This window comes from Rhinolophus sinicus, linkage group LG01, assembly GCF_036562045.2.
Source record: "Rhinolophus sinicus isolate RSC01 linkage group LG01, ASM3656204v1, whole genome shotgun sequence".
Lineage (NCBI taxonomy): Eukaryota > Metazoa > Chordata > Mammalia > Chiroptera > Rhinolophidae > Rhinolophus > Rhinolophus sinicus.
Window position 1 is genome coordinate 168,076,449 of NC_133751.1, and position 18,694 is coordinate 168,095,142.

At 33.4% G+C, this 18,694-nt stretch overlaps 1 protein-coding gene across 1 annotated transcript in view; it reads left to right on the forward strand.

Moving 5' to 3' along the window:
- Positions 1-18,694, forward strand: part of FSIP2 (fibrous sheath interacting protein 2) — a 105,029-nt gene that overhangs the window by 57,494 nt on the left and 28,841 nt on the right. The window contains exons 18-20 of the mRNA XM_074316197.1: positions 206-2,125; positions 4,836-5,318; positions 10,256-10,356. Coding sequence (XP_074172298.1) covers positions 206-2,125; positions 4,836-5,318; positions 10,256-10,356 — 2,504 coding nt within the window. The remainder of the gene's footprint in view (positions 1-205; positions 2,126-4,835; positions 5,319-10,255; positions 10,357-18,694) is intronic.

An 18,694-nucleotide genomic window follows, 5' to 3' on the forward strand; every position in this document is an offset into this window, starting at 1 on the left:
CTTAGATAAAATACCAGCAATCGATAAAACATTGGTTAACAAAGTTGTTCACGCCTCTCTATGCAATATTTTGAAGGAACATAGATCTCAAGACTCCATTTGTAAGAACATCAAGAGTAATGGGGAAAATTTAGCAAGAAGACTAACTAGTGCAGTGATAAATGAAATTTTTCAACATCGGCTTAATTTGCTATTTTCTGATGAGGTTCCAGCTTCAGCATGTTTGCCTCTGGAATCTAAGGATGTTGTTATAAAGGTCCAAAAGGTGGTTCAAACAGCCAGCAAAGAATGTCAAACATCATCACCATATACTATTATGCTGCCTCATGAGTTTTTAGAGAATGTGATTTCTGCTCTTTTATCCAAAATTTTCTCAACAGTATCCAAAAACAAAGCAGAAACAGCTGAAGGTAAGTGGCTCACAGAGCTGGATTTCCTTCAAATGAAGTTATTAAGTACAGTCACAACAGAGATCGCCAAAGATAAAGATTTGATTATTCAGTATGTGGAATCCTTACATCCCAATGATGATGAAATTATTCAATTAGTGGCTCATTCTATTTACAATAATCTCTTTTCACAGTTTGGAACACAAGAGGTTATACAAAATTGTGTAGCCAGCGGATGTGTAATCGTTTCAAAAACCATAGTGGACTTAGTTCTCCGAGAGGTGGCTGGCAACCAGTTACAGAACTATTTTTCTGGAGAGCTAACTCCACATCAGTGTGCAGAAGTTGACAGTGTTGTTGAAAATATTCTTAAAGATGTTATCCAAACTATCGGTGCTCCCCAGCCTCAACCGTCACGTGCTCATCTACTGCCTTATAACATAATAGAAGAAACTGCTGTGAAATTTTTATCAAAGCTTTTACCTATGTTTCCAAAAGTGGATAAAGAAAGTACCAATTCTCTAGAAACTGAAATGCAAAAAATAACCTCAAAAATACTAAATTCAATACAAGAATTTATCTCCAGAAGTAAAATTAAACTGATACCGCCAGCCAAGAAATTGTCTGCTATATCTTTAGCTGATAATGAAAGTATTGATAAAGTAGTTAACTCTGTTTACAGCGGTGTTTTAAAGCACTCTGGCTCACATACTTGTATATTCAAAGATTTAATCGGTAAGAGCAATGTCCTCTCTGATATAATAGGTTTTTTAATGGTGAAGGAACTTTCCAATTCTGAATTTAAACCTCAAGTAGAGGAAGAAGTATCAAGTTCAGAATTAGTTCTGGAAGCGGTCAAAATTATGGAAAAAGTGGTCAAAATTGTTGATGAATTTAAGTCCCCGAAAAAGTATTCATCCAAAAAACATTTCATGTTGGATGCCATAATTTTGGAGGAAGCATTGGCCTTGTTCTTGGCTAAACTAATACAGTTGCCAAGTGCCTCAAGCAAAGATGGAAAAAACTTATCAAAACCTGAGTTAAATAAAATTGCATCTCAACTGACAAAATCTGTGACAACTGAAATTTCCAGAAGTAATATTAGTCTTGTTGCTACTGATCCTGAAGAACAGTTTTTAAATCCAGAAAGTATAGAAATGATTTCTCAGGTTATTGATTCAGTTTATAGTAATGTACTGCAACAATCGGGAACCCATGAAGACCTTTATTATGATATAAAAGGTACAAACAGAGTCTTCCCTAAAAAAGTGGCTAGTTTAATTATTAATGGAGTTTCAAGTTTTCCATTAGATACAGATGACTCAAAGTATTCAAATGTTGATCTCTTTGGAGATCTAGACCTTGATAGAATTGTTCAAAAGGCACAAGAGCATGCTGTTCAAATGATCCCTGACAGAGAGAAAGAAGAGTCAGATCAAGATTTAGTTGGAGAAGTGCCAATTAAAATAGTTCCACACGTTGGGAATAAACCAATCAAAGTAGACCCAGACATTATTTCAGCACATTTAGCAGTGATTTCTATAGAAACTCAACCTCTTGAGGAACTTAAGATGGAGTGTTTAAGAAAAACTGGACACAGCATCGCAGAAGTAAGAAGAGCGTCAATAAGTGGGAAAAGTTACTTCTCATCAGACACATCTAATGAAGGACAGATGAAGAAAGAAAGACGGACATCGTTGAATACGATGGGACGACTGGATGTAAAACCCTTACAGGTAAGTGCAAAACCAGCAGCAGAAAAACAGGTGAATCGTGAGACATACTTGTTCTGTGATTCTCCTCTTCAAATAGGTATTTTGGAATGAATTTTTGTTGCTATTGCCCATCCCAATAGGAGAATTACCTGGTTTATCATACTCTTTACTGGGACTTGCCATATTAGCGCTGTAGCTCAATTTAAAAGTCTCAGGTCTAAACTGTTTTTCTTGTTGTTGTTTGTTTGTTTCTTTGTTTTTGTAGAATGGGAATACATGGACACAGCCTTAGCAGTTAAACAAGGCTGACTGAAACTATAATCTTCATTTGAGAATTCAGAAGAAACACAATTTCCTCCAGTTCCTATAGTTCTTTGTTGTGAATATCTAAAGGTCCAATTAGAATATCAGGATATATGAAGTTTCAAAAATTATTTAAAATAGTTTTAATTTCAGAAACTTAAGGCTACATACCAGTAGTCTGCTTTCTACTTTTAGCAACCTTTATCAAGAGACATTAGACTACAAACCCTTAGATTATACTTGTTTATTATTATTTCACTTAATATTAGCCTTTCTCAATTTATTCTATACTCTCAAGAAGTACCCAGTTCCTTTCCTCTTCTATTTTTGGTCTAGATCCAGCAGCCCTAATACTGCCATTTTTATGAACCCATTTCCTCTTACTATAGAACTAGCTCTGCCCTGCAGCTTTCAGGCCCTAAATATATTAAACTAATTGGGACTTTAAAATGCCAAAATGATGTCCTTGTTACAAGGAAACTACACAACTGAGGACAAAAGAATTGTCTGGACAATGGAATTATGCTAATCCACTACACATTTTGACTTTTACCAAAGTCCCTTGTACCGATGGTGTTCACTCCTAAGAGGACTAAGTGTGTGTAGGGTTATATAATCTGTGGCCTGGACAATGAGAAAACTAGGGCCATTCTCCCCTAGAGTATAAATTGGAAGTGAATTTTCTCAAGCACTGTCCTACACCCCTCTGAACTAAGCCTCAGGGCTGGTAAATATGTTAATGAGGGCTTTATGCTTTCATACCCAAATACTGCGATTATAATGGCATGAAGCATAACTTCATCTCCTTTGTCCGAAATTTTGACGGTCCAGTCCTTTTCCAGCTCAAGAATTTCCTCTTCCATATGCATTCTCATCATTGCATTAACTTATTGCTTGGTAGTCTTCATTCATATATAAGTAATCCCCTGGGAATAAAGTGTCTGTGAACAGACTATAGAAAAACAGTACTCAAAATCAGTTTTTAATTATCTGTAGAATTGTCTGTCACAAATCTTACTGTTAGTTACTAGCTCTCTTTGTTTAAGTCATTTATAGACCACAAAAAGCAAGAAGATAACATTTAAACCAAACAAGTACCCCTGTCCTCTTAAGAGGAAGAAAAGCCATACGAAAACAAACAAACAAATAAACAAAGAAAAACAAAGAAGCAGACACAGAGGAAAAACTCTGTTAAGACATGTGCCTTTTACCAAATTGGGTACCAATGCTGTCTTTCTCCCGCATAGGGACAGAGAAGAGACAAAAAAGTAGTAGGTTAGATCAGAGAACCCAGATACTTGTTCACTCCACCTCAGGGCTTTATTTTTCATTTTGAGGTACCGTAAATTCCCAACACACTAAGCATATACACTATTAAAACCATACTTAATAAAAAAATTCCAAAGCCATATAGAATGACTTTGGATTTTCTAAACCACGGGTTCTCTCCACTAACACAAAAAATCAAAACCGATTGTGTTTTAATGTTTTAAAGAGGCAGTTTCTATATTTTGCTTCCACAAAAAATATTCTATTAGAGCACCATTCTCTGGAAACTGGCTTACAACGTTTAAAAGGCATGTTGAGGTCTATGCTTATTAAATCAAGTTAATTTGGAGGTACTGTGGCATCATCAATGACTACAAAAGTGGGGACATTGTTATTTAATTATAGTTTTCTTTGATCTGTCTTTAGACACTGAAAATGGAAAGTGAAATTTGATTAGGGATGTGAGGGAAAAAAGTGAAGATTTATGTTTTGAAGATTTTTTTTTGAAAAATATGTCCAAAGGATCAGTAGTGGAAGGATAGTGATTAAAGAGTCAAAGAACTTCACAATTTTGGTTATTCACCCTTTAAAAATCAAGATTAGATGATAGCTTGATTTTTTAATGAAAAAAATAGGTTTCTCTATGATTCACTATCTAGAATTTCAGAAAAAAAATAGATTATTTTGTTTACTTCTGTCACAAAACTTTAGAAGTAAATGGGAAAAAAAATTCTGATGCAACAAAATGTAAAGTTTAAGAAAGAAAAGCCCCATGATAGGTCTTCTGTACTTTGAAGTAAGTTATGGTGAATTACTATGTAAAGTAAGTGTAAAAGAAATGATAGACACCAAATATTTCTTTGTTTTTAAATTACAATTTATTGGGCGTATATTACCTTCCTATGCTATTTACTTGTATGTTAGCAATATTTTAAGAAGAAAAAGAAACAAATAAAAATTTTGAGATACCAAATATTTCTTATAATTTTCATCTGTTTTTCTTCTTAAAATATTGCTAATATACAAGTAAATAGCATAGGAAGGAAATACTACTTAAATTAAAACTACAAATCACATTAACATAGATATATATTAAAATTACCATAGGAAAAGTGATTGAGGCATTTGTTGTTAATATTCATCATACTTTCAATTCCAGGTTGTTTGCAGAAATTCATTTAAGGATGTAAGAAAGCCTGATATCAGGAAGGTGGCGCTTTTAAAAGATGTTCAGAACAAAAAAGATCTTATCATCCGATTAGTAGCTCATGATATTGAAGAAGAATCACAAAGTAACATAGACAAGGGACTAATGTTTGAGGAAGATGAAGTTGTTCTAGGAGAGGTTGTACCACAATACTTGACAGATCAAGTGAAAGCAACCATGAAGCCAATAGAAAGCACAGATGTTTCTCCCAAGCCAACAGCAAGCACAAAGAGTCTGAAAAAGTTTTTGTCACTAAGCAAATGCTGTCAGACCACATCCAGTACAAATATTGAAAGTATCGAAGCAACTTCAAATCATATAAAAGAACCTAAGAAGAAAGAAGTTAAGAAAGCTGTTGCTGAGCGTGACATGGCCACCTGTTCAACAATAACACCAGTAACAGACTCTTCTTGGGAGAAAATACTATCATGTAAGGTGAGTGAGAAACATGACTGTCAATGATTAGATACCTATGGAAAGACTAGAGATCTTCAGAAATTCTGTCCAAAAATGTACCTTAATTAGGAAGAACAGAATACTAAAATGGTCCTAGTCTTCTCCTAAACCTGGTAATATTTACAGGATAAGAAAAATAATTAACAGAAAAGTCATAAAACTCAATTGAGGGAAAGCAAATAAGAGACTTATATTATTTAGAGCCCAAGGAGAAATCATATAAGAGAAATGAAAACCCATTGTTTATATATATTACTTAATGTATTCCAGCCCTTTTGTGACCAGAAAGTGGGACAAGGTAGGAGGAAGTAAAAAGATACACACAAATCAGATGGTCTGGGTTTAAAATAAAAAGTATTTGAAGAAATAATAGCTGAAAATTTCCCTAATCTGGGAAAGAAAATAGACATCCAAGTCTAGGAAGACTAGAGAGTTCCAAATAAGATGAATCCAAAGAGAAACATATGAAGACACATCATAATTAAAATGATAAATAAAGATAAAAAGAGAATCTCAAAAGCAGCAAAAGAAAAACAACTTAATACACACAAGGACTATCCCATAAGGATAGCAGATTTATTAGCAGAAACTTTACGAGCAGAAGGTAGTATCAAGACATATGCCAAGTGCTAAAAAGAAAAAATTTCCAACCAAGAATTTTCTATCTGATCTGCTAAGGTTATCATTCAGAACTGAAGGAGCAATCAAGAGTTTTCCAGATAAGCAAAAGCTAAAGTACATCATCACTAAATCATCACAGGTGAACTAGACAGGCAGACAGATAGATAGATAGATAGATAGATAGATACATACATACATACATACATACATACATAGATGGTAGATAGATGATAGATAATAGGTAGATATATAGATACGTGATAGAGAATATCAATCCAAAAGCAACAAAATACACATTCTCCCCAAGTGCACAAGGTACATTCTCCAGGACAAATCACATGTTAGGCCACGAAACAAGTCTCAATAAATTCAAGAAGATTAAAATCATATCAAGCATCTTTCTGACCACAAATGTATGAAACTAGAAATGAATTACAAGAAAAAACTAGAAAAAAAACCCACAAAAACGTGATGATTAGATAACATGCTACTGGACAACCAATGGTTCATCAAGAAAATCAAAGGGGCAAAAAAAAAAAAAATACCTTGAAGCAAATGAAAACAGAAATACAACATACCAAAATTTATGGGATGTACCAAAAGCAGTACTAAGAAGGAAGTTCATAGCAACATAGACCTACCTCAAGAAAGGAGAAAAATCTCAATCTAAATTTACACCTACATTAACTAGAAAAAGAAGAACAAATGAAGCCACAAGTTAGTAGAAGGAAGGAAATGATAAAGATTAGAGCAGAAATAAAAAATAAAAAGGCAATAGAAAAGACCAATGAAACTAAGAGCTTATTCTTTGAAAAGATAAAATTGACAAACCTTAGCTAGACTAACCAAGAAAAAAAGAGGACTCAAATAAAATCAGAAATGAAAGAGAAATTACAAATGATACTACAGAAATAAAAAGTATCACAGGAGATTACTACAGATATTATACACCAACAAATTGAACAACTTGGAAGAAATGGATAAATAACTAGAAACATACAATCTTGTAGCACTAAATCATGGAAAAATAGAAAACCTGAATAGATCAATCATTAGTGAAAAGATTGAATCAGTAATCAAAACCTCCCAAAGAAAAGAAAAGTCCAGGACCAGAAGGCCTCAGTGGTTAATGCTTCCACAAATTCAAGAAGTAATTAATACTTACCCTTTTCAAAATCTTCCCAAAAGAACTGAAGAGCAGGAAATGCTTCCGAACACATTTTTCAAGGTCAGAATCACCCTGATACAAAAACCAGATAATAAACCATAAAAAAAAGTAAGTTACAGGCCAATAGCCTGGATAAATGTAGATGTAAAAATCCTCAACAAAATATCGGCATACTAAATTCAACAATACTTGCAAAGGATTATACATAACAATCAAGTGGGATTTATTTCAGTGATGCAAGGAAGGTTCAACATCCGCAATTCAGTCAACATGATACACCACATTAACATAGTGACGGGTAATCTAAGTTCACATGATTATTCAATTGATGCAGAAAAAGCATTTGCAATAGTTCAACATCCATATATTATGATAATTCTCAACAAAATGGGTACAGAGGGAACAAAATAAAGGTCATATAGGACAAACCCACAGCAAACATCATAGTTAACAGTGTCAAGCTGAAAGCTTTTCCTCAAAGATCAGGAATAAGACAAGGATGCCCACTGTCCTCACATTTATTCAACATAGTATTTATTGGAAGTACTAGCCGTAACAATTAGGCAATAAAAATAAATAAAATGCACCCAAATTAGAAAGGAAGATGTAAAAGTGTCACTATTTGCAGTTGGTATAATACTATATGCAAAAAACTCTAAAGACTCCAGCAAAAAACAAACAACAACAAAATACTGCTAGAATAAACAAATTCAGTAATGTCACAGGATAAAAAAAATACCATATACAGAAATCTGTGGAATTTCTATACACTAATAACAACTGACAGAGAGATGAAGTAAGCAAACCCATGTATTCAAAAGTACAAAATATTCTAAGAATAAATTTAACCGAAGAGGTGAAAGACCTATACAATGAAAAGACCTATACAATGAATAGCATGGTTCATATAACATGCTATTCAAAGAAATTGAAGACACAAAAAAATGGAAAGTATTCTGTGCTAATGAATTGGAAGAATTCATATTGTTAAAATGTCAACACTACCCAAAGTAATCTATGGATTCAGTGCAATCCTTACCAAAATTCCAATGACATATTTCACAAAACTATAACAAGTTATTTTAAAATTTGCATGGAACCACAAAAGATCTAAATGGCCAAAGCAGTCTTGAGAAAGAACAAAGCTAGAGGTATCATGCTCCCTGATTTTAAGCTATACTACAAAGCCATAGTGATTGAAACAGTATAGCATTGGCACAAAAAACAGATGCAAAGACCAATGGAACAGAATTGAGAGCACAGAAATAAACCCACACATATGTGAGCAATAAATTTAAGACGAAGGGGCAAAGACTTATACAGGGGAAAGGACAGTCTCTTCAATAAAAGCTGCTGGGAAAACTGGGCAGCCACATGCAAAAGAATGAAACTAGACCACTATCTTTCACCATACACAAAATTAATACAAAATGGATTAAAGACTTGAATGCAAGACCTGAAATAATAAAATTCCAGAAGAAAACAGGCAGCAAGCACCTTGACATTGGTCTTAATATTTTTGTAGCTCTGACTGCAAACACAAGGGAAACAAAATAAAAATAAAAACAAAAGTAAACAAATAGCAAAAATTAAACTAGAAAGTTTTCTATATCAAACTAGAAAACTTCTTCACAGTGAAGGTAACTATCATTAGAAGAAAAAGACAACCTATTGAATGGAAGAAGTTATTTGCAAATCATACATTTGATGAGGGTTTAATATCCAAAAATATATAAAGAACCCATAAAACTCAACAACAAAAACAACCCAATTTAAAAACTGAGCTGAGGATCGGGATAAACATTTTCCCAAAGAAGATGTACAGATGGCCAAGAGGCACATGAAAAGATATTGCAATCACTAATTATTAGGGAAATGCAAATAAAAACCACATACCTGTTAGAATAGCTATTATCAAAAGATAGGAAATAACAAGTGTTGGAGAGGATGTGGAAAAAAGGGAACCCCTGTACCTGTTGGTGGGACTGTGAATCAGTGCTTCCACTATGCAAAACAATATGGTTTCTCAAATTATTAAGGATAGAACTACCACATGATCCAGCTATTCCACTTCTGGGTATTTATCTGAAGAATATGAAAACACTAATTCAAAAAGACATACTCATATGCACACCTATTTTCATTTGGCATTATTTACAATAGTTAAGATATAGAAGCAACCTAAGTGTCTATCAATGAATGAATGAACACAGAAGTTGTGGTTATATATCAATGGAATAATACTCAGCCATAAAAAATAATTAAATCTTGGATTGATCTTAAGGGTGTAATGCTAAGTGAAATGTCAGAAAGAGAAAGAAAAATACCACATAATTTTACTCTTATGTAAAAATAAAAAAATAAACGGAAAAATAAAATATAACAAAAACCAACTCCTAGATACAGAGAAGAGATCATTGGTTACCATAGGGAAAGGGGATAGGAGAGAGGGGTGGTTAAAGGGAAGAAGGGGGTCAATTATATGGTGATGGATAGTAAATAGACTTTTGAGGGTGATCACATTTTAGTGTATACAAATGTCGAATTACAATGTTTTATACCTGAAACTTATGTAATAATAATTAAAGAAAAAAGAAATGCTATAGAATTACATTATCAAAATGTATTATATGAACAATAATCTAATAAAAGCTTTTTTCCTGAGATTCTAACAGACATCAAAATAATAGTATTTTCATATAAAGTATGGCCATGAAACTGCACATGACTTCCCAACAAATAGATCAGAATACAGTTTATGATGATTGACCAGACAAGTTTCGGAATTGACCAGAATTATATCCGTTCTTTTTATTTTTGAACTCAGTAAGATATGATTAAAATCAGTAAAGTGCAGAAATGGAAAACTACATTCTTCATTATGATAGGTTTACCTTTCAAATCTATTCAAACTCCAATATTATAATATAGATCATTTTCATTGAGCCATTTCCACAGAATTATACTAGAAAGAAACATTTTAATTAGAAGTATAGGGTTTATCCATCTTTTAGGTAATTTCTAAAAACCTTTTTTCATTATATTGTAGAGTACAGAATATGCCAATAAAGTGAGTAAGTACACATCAAACTCTATATTATATAATACTTGGTTTTCAATTTCCCAGAAAGAAGAACTAAATGTTATTACTGAACCAACACATTACTTCATACACAGAATGATGAGTTCATCTTCATACAACCAAGAAGATCTGATTTCATCTGCCGGGTACGCAAAATTAAAAACAATATAAAAGTAGAAATATGAGATGAAAGTATTGCTTATGGGAAGAATGGAGTCCCTGGTAAAACTATGATTGGGCAAGTGTTCAGTGCTGGACCTTCCTTCACATTCTTCCTTTCCAAAGCTTCCCTCTGTGGACACTTCCCAAGGCCTCCCCTTTCTACTTGATCCCTCCATTTTTACTTTTCTGCCCTCTACCTCCTATAGTACAGCCATGACTTGGATCAAAAATTTGCTAGTTTTTTACCTGGGAGATAAGCATTGAGTCACAATGGTATCTGTACCACCTGCCCAAAGGGTTCGTGCTCAAATCTCTTAACTAAATGTCCCAGTGTTATAACTGTCTGTAAGAAGAATCCAAAGAGAGGGAGCAGTGTAAGTTAGTATATTCAAATATAAGTTTTATAATGCAATGGAATTTGATATGGGACTATAAGGATAAGCAGCATTTACATGAGGAGAAGACAACCCAAGTTAGGATGACAATAGCAGCAGAGGCTGGACTGTGTGGCATTTATAGAGGACAGAGAAAGCAAAGCGCACTGTAGACTTGAAATCTGTTTAATAACTATGAGTATCTAGAATAGTTAAAACTTACCTAGATTTGTTCTTAAGTTTATAAAAATATACATAACCTTGAAGAGGCAGCATTTTCTATTGTGAGAGAAGCAATGGGTATAAAGAGAGAAATCTACATGGTTGCATTTTTTTTCCACATAGCAAAATGGAATTGTTTCCTTTTGACACAATCAGGACATCTATTTGTGGACCATTAGTGACTCTTTTTCCTGTGTAATGGTTATTTACACATATATAATTGGTAATGCAAGCACCTCCCTATTGTTTATATTAATGATAAAGAGAAGGGCACAGGTAATACCAAATAAAACTCAATTTAGAGAAAAATGACAGACCAGAATATTTGAGTCAAATGTCAGCAGCAACCAAGTGAATGGTCAATCAAGAAGAAGCCATATTCAATATGGTAGGAAATTCCACAGATTTTTACTTGCTCTTTCCCAACCCCCTCTGCAACATGATGTGGCATAGTGGGTAGAAATAGCCCAATTCCCAGTTTCTTCCCTCGGAATAGAAAGAATAGATTGTAACTTGTCTGCAATATTCTGGCCTATCAGTGGACAGTCTGAGGGAATATTTTCTGTTTCACCTGAATAAAAGCTCAGACTGGGAACAGTTCCATAGTTTGTATCTAAGCCTGCAAACCACAGAAGGCAGTTGACATGTGCCATAGTGCACAAAAATCATAGGGTACTAAAGATGCACAAACACCTGAGAGCAAGAAATGATAGTAGAATATCTAAGGACCTGAGAAGAAACATGATGAGAATCTTGGGAAATAAAACATTTAAAGTAGATCAGGAAAACAGAAGAAGAAGACAAAGAAAAGTACAAAATAGGCCCAGAAGGACCAAAGACCTTAAAGCTCTAATTCTGTCTATTCCCAAGGTTCAGGGTCCTGCTAATTAATGAAGAGCTTCCACACCGATTTCCAAAAACTGTGAGGAGTAGCTGTTTCTTCAAATGCCTAACTTTTACGTAAGATCAGAATGCACACAAAGAAACACGCAAATAGGACCCCTTTAAAGAAGCCAAATAAATCTCCAGAAGACGTCCATAAAGAAGCACACCAATTGGACATACATGACAAGAACTTCAAAACAACTGTCTTTAATGTGTTCAAAATCTATAGGAAAACACAAAGAACTACATGTAATCAGGGGAAAAGTATGTGAACAAAATGAAACTAAAACTAAAAGAGATATAAATTATTTAAAAGAACCAGACAGAAATTCTGGTGCTGAAAAATAAAATAGCTGAATTGAAAAATTCACTACATGGTTCAATCAAGAGAAGGCTCAATCAGGCAAAAGAAAGAATCAATGAAATTGAACACAAGTCATTTGAAATTATTGCATCTGAGAAGCAAAAAAATGAAAGAAAAAATAAAAACCTAATAAAAAGGTGAACAGAGCCTGAAGCACTTAGGGACATCATCAGCAGACCAATATATACATCCTTGGAATTCCAGAAGAAGAGAGAAAGGGGCAAGATTATTTGAGGAAATAATGGCTAAAACCTCCCTCAATTTGGAAAAATTACCATGACTATACAAATGCAATAAGCTCAATGAACTCTAAGTAATGTAAACACACAGAGAGCACACAGAGACATATTATAATCAAACTATCAAAAGCCAAAGACAAAACAGAAAGAGAGATGTCATGTATAAGAAATTCCCATAAAACTATCAGTGAAATAGTCAGAAGAAACCTTCCGGGCTGGAAGGCAGTGAATGATATATTTAAAGGACTGAATGAAGGAAAACTGTCAAATGAGAACTCTACAACCAACAAAAATACCCTTCAGAAATAAGAGCGAAATGAAGACATTGTAGACAAAAAAACAAGGCAAAACTGAAGAAGTTCATTAACATTAGACATGGCCTAAGAGAAATGCGAGAAGTCCTTCAAATTGAAACTAAAGAATGCTAAACAGTAACTCCAATCGATAAAAGACCCCAGATAGCCTCAGCAATCTTGAGAAATAAGAACAAAGTGGGAGGTATAATGATACCTTGCATCAAATTATACTACAAGGCTACAGTAATCAAAACATCATGGTACTGGCATAAAAACAGACACATAGCTCAATGGAACAGAATAGGGAGTCAAGAAATAAATCCATGCCTATACGGCCATTTAATCTACGACAATGGAAGCAAGAATGTATGGTGGGGTAAAGACAGTCTATTCAATAAATGGTGCTGGGAAACCTGGACAGACACATGCAAAAAAATAAAGCTGGGCCACCTCCTTACACTACATAGAAGAATTCAAAATGGATTAAAGACTTAAATTTAAGATCTGAAACCATAAAATTCCTAGAAGAAAATATAGGAAGAAACTTCACAGACGTTACCCGGAGTAAGATTTTTACTGTTATATCCCCTCGGGCGAGGGAAGTAAGAGAAAAAATAAAAATGTGGGATGTCATCAAACTAAAAAGTTTTTTCACAGCAAAGGAAACCATCAATAAAACAAAAAGGGATCCTACTGAACAGGAAAATATATTTGCCAATGATATATCCGATAAGGGGTTAATATCACAAATTTATAAAAAACTCACTCAACTCAACTCCAAAAAAACAAACAACCCAATTAAAAAATGGGTGGAGGATATGAAGAGACATTTTTCTAAAAAGGACATACAGATGGCAAACAGACATATGAAGAAATGCTCAACCTCACTAACCATCAGAGAAATGCAAATAAAAACCATAATGAGATACCACCTCACCCCAGTCAAAATGGCTATCATCAATAAATCAACAAACAACAAGTGCTGGCACAGATGTGAAGAAAAGGGAACGCTTGTGCACTGTTGGTGGGATTGCAGATTGGTGCAGCCACTATGGAAAACAGTACGGAGGTATCTCAAAAATATGAAAATGAAACTACCTTATGATCCAGCAATTCCACTCCTAGATATCTATCCAGAGAAATCCAAAACTCCAATTTAAAAATCTTTATGCACTCCTATGTTTATTGCAGCACTATACACAATAGCCAAGACATGGAAGCAACCGAAATGCCCATCGGTAGATGACTGGATTAAGAAACTGTGGTACATTTATACAACGGAGTATTATGCAGCCATAAAGAAGAAAGAAATCTTACCATTTGCAACAACATGGATGGACCTAGAGAACATTATATTAAATGAAATAAGTCAGACAGAGAAAGATAAATACCATATGATCTCACTTATATGCGGAATCTAAAGAAAAGAATAAGTGAATGAACTAATCAGAAACAGTTTTGGAGACATAGAGGAAAAACTGAGGGTTGCTAGAGGGGTGGGGGGAGTGAGAGGTTTAGAAAATAGTCGGTAACCACAAGATGGCCACGGGATTTTGAAAATTAATTTGGGGAACATAATCAATAATGTAAAGATTTTGTAGGGTAGCTGAACAATAATGAATGCCAACTATAATTTTAAATATATATATATATATATATATATATATATATATATATATATACATATATATATATAAAATGTATATATATATGTATGTATGCGTATATATTTGTATGTATATGGTTACAGGAAGCGGAGTACAGCATTAGGAATAGAGACAGTGGAAATGTAATGGCTCTGTGCAATGTCAGAGGGATAGTGGATGGGGAGGGGGTTCACACAGTGTGAGGGATATAAATGATAAACGTCTAAGTTTTGCTTTGTCTTGTGCACCTGAAACTAATAAAATTATATTTAAAAAAAAAATAGGACAACTGAACAGGCTTAAACTAAGTAAATTATTGAAATAATATCATGGGAAGTTAGATTACTCCAAATCCAAAGTTCATATATACAGTCAGATTTGGTCAACTACTCTGTGAGCACTGGGTAATGGACACACATTACCCATGTATTTACTCATAAATTTAGTAGAGGAGACAGATATTAATTAAATCACTGCTGATGGATACATTATTGCTATATGAGACAGATACACTGAAAGGAGGTCACAAGTTTATATGAGGCCATAACAAAATAAGCTGACTTAGAATGGAGGATCTGAGAAAAAATCCTTGTGTAAAATCCGTATCGTGCTAAGTGAATGAACTAATCAGAAACAGTTTTGGAGACATAGAGAAAAAACTGAGGGTTGCTAGATTGGCGGGGGTGTGGAGATAAGGGGGAAGGTGGGGGGATTAGAAAACAGTCGGTAACCACAAGATGGCCACGGGGTTTTGAAAATTAATTTGGGGAACATAATCAATAATGTTGTAAAGATTTTGTAGGGTATCCGATGGACATGTGTCCCATTTGGGAGACAGTGGAAATGTAATGGCTCTGTGCAATGTCAGAGGGATAGTGGATGGGGGTAGGAAGGTTCATACAGTGGGAGGGATATAAATGATAAACATCTAAGTATTACTTTGTCTTGTGCACCTGAAACTAATAAAATGATAATAATAATAATAATAATAAAAACGAAGAACATTATATAATGATTAAAAGGTCTATTCACCAAAAAGAATAATTATAAATAGACTACTTTCAATAGTGGATAGAATGACCAGACAGAATATCTGGAGAACTTAAACACTATAGACCAATGGACCCAACAGGCATATAGACAACACTCCACTCAACAAGAGCAGAATACATGTTTTTCTCAAATTCTCATGGAGTATGGTCCAGGATAGACCATATGTAGACCACTAAAAAAGTCTTAATAAATTTTAAGAGACTGTAATCATATAAATTATCTTTTCTAAACACAATGGAATGAAATAAGAATACAATTGCAGAATGAAAATTGAAAAATTCACAAATATGTGGAAATTAAACAACGCATTCTTAAATACACAATGTAGCAAAGAAGAAAACACAAGGGATATTAGAAAACATTCAAGACAAATGAAAATGAAAACACAACACACTAAAACTTATGGGATGCTGTGAAAGTTGTACTAAGAGGGGTATAGCTGTAAATTCTTCATTTAAAAAAAAGATCTTATGAAAACAACCTAATTTGCACCTTAACTAGAAAAAAAACAAAACACTAAACTCAAAACTAGTAGAAGGAAGGAAATAATAAAGATTACAGCAGAGATAAACAAAGAATAGAAAGGCGGTAGAGAAAATCAGTGAAACCAAGAGTTGGTTCTTTAAAAAAATCAACCGAATTGACAAACTTTTGATTAGATTGACTAAGTTAAAAAGAGAGAAGACTCAAATACCTAAAATCATAAAGAAGAAGGGGTATTACAACTGATTTTATCTAAATAAAAAGGATTATGAGAGTACTATGAACAATTAATTATATGGCAACAAATTAAATAACCTAGATGAAATGGATAAATTTCTGGAAACACAAGACATAGCATGACTGAATCATGAAGAAATAAAATTTCTGAACAGATTTAGAACTATTAAGGAGATTGACATAATAATCACAAACCTATTAACAAAGAAAACTTCAGGACCAAATGGTTTCACTGGAGCATTCTAAAAAACACTTTAAGAAGAATTAATACCAATGCTCCTCAAAAATCTTCCAAGAAACTGAAGAGGAGGGAATATTTTCAAATTCATGAGGCCAGCATTACTTTGATACCAAAGCTGGACAAAGACAGTATAAGAAAACTACAGACAAATATCCCTGATGAATATCAATGCAAAAATTTTTTTAACAAAATACTAGCAAACGGAATTCACCAGCACACTAAACGGATTATACACCACGACTAAGTGTGATTTAGCCCAAGAATACAAAGGGAAGTTTAACGTATAAAAATCAATCAATATAATATAACTCATTAACAGGACGAAGGAAAAATACACACACATTCTCATCTAAATTAATGCAGAGAAACCATTTAACATTGTTTAACAACTTCTCAAGATAATAACATTCAACAAACTAGGAACAGAATGAAATTACAACAAACTAGGAACAGAATAATAAAAGCCATATATATAGAAAACCTACAATTAACATTGTATTCCTGGTGAAAGCCTGAAAGATCTTCCTCTAAGACCAGGTACAGGACAAGGGTGCTAAATCCCACCACTTTTATTGAACATACTACTGGAAGTACTAGCCAGAGCAATTAAGCCAGAAATAAAAGGCACCTAAATTAGAAGAGAAAAAGTAAAATTATCTCTGTTCACAGATGACATTATATGTAGAGAACCCTAAAGATTCCACACTCAAAAAAAGAAACAAACAAAACTTTTAGAACTAATAAATGAATTCAGCAAAGTTGTTGGATACAAAATCAACACAAATAAGTCAGTTGCATTTCTACACACTAACAATGAACAATCCAAAAAGGAAATTAATTTTAAAAATGTGATTTGCACTAGTATTAAACTGAATAAAATACTTAGGAATGAACTTAATCAAGAGGTAAAAGACTTGTATGCTGAAATCTACAAAACATTCTGGAAGGAAATTAAAGAAGACACATATTAATGGCAAGACATTCTGTGTTCATGGAATGGAAGACTTAAATTGTTCAGCTGTCAATATTACCAAAGTAGTCTACATATTAAATGCTATCCTTATAAAAATACTAACAACGTATTTTACAGAAACTGAGAATAATCCATTCTAAAAGTTATATGGTATCTCAAACAATTTCTGATAGCCAAAACAAACTTAAAAAGGAAGAACAAAGTTGGACTTCCTGATTTTAAAATTTATTATAAAGCCACAGTAAACAAAACAGGATGGTAACTGACTCAAAGACAGACATGCAGACAAATGGAGCAGAATAGAGAGCAGAAACAAATCCTTCATATATGGTCAAATAATTTTTTATAAGCACACCAAGACCATTTAATTGGGAAAGAACAGTCTTTTTAACAAACAGTGTTAGGGAAACTAGATAACCCCACACAGTTGGATTTGGCAATAATTTTTGGATATTACACTAAAAGCAGAAGCAACAAAATAAAAAATTAAATAAATTGGACTTCACCCAATTTAAAATATTTTGTGCTTTAAAGAACAAAGTGAAAAGTCAACCCATAGAATGGGAGAAAATATTTGCAAATTATCTATCTGATATATCCAGAATATATAAATACTCCTATAACTCACCACCACCACCAACAAAAAAACTAAACAACGTGATTTTAAAATGGAACAAGGACTTGAATAGACATTTCTCCTGAAAAGATATACAAATGGAAAATAAGCCCATGAAAAAATGCTCAACATCACTAATCATTAGGGAAATGAAAATCAAAAGCACAGTGAGACTCTATTCACACCACTTAGGATAGCTATTTTTAAAAAATCAGAAAATAACAAGTGTCATCAAGAATGTAAAGAAACTGAAATCCTTGAATATTGCTGTTGGGAATTTAAAATGGTGCAGTCACTGTGGAAAACAGTATGACAGTTTCTCAATAAATGAAATGTAGAGTTACTATATAATCCAGCAATTCCACTTCTGGGTATATACCCAAAAGAATTGAAATCAGGGATTCAAACAGATATTTGTACACTTACGTTCATAGCAGAATTATTTGTGAGTAATAGCCAAAAAATACCCAAATCGTAGAAGTCACTCAAGAGTCCATTGATGGATGAATGAATAAATAAAATGTGATATATATATATACATACAATAGAATATTATTCAGCCTTAAAAAGGAAGGAAATTGTGACATGTGCAACCACATATACGAACCTTGAAGACATTATGCTAAGTGAAATAAATCAGTCACAAATGGACAAATATTATGAGTCCACTTACATGAGATACCTAGAGTAATC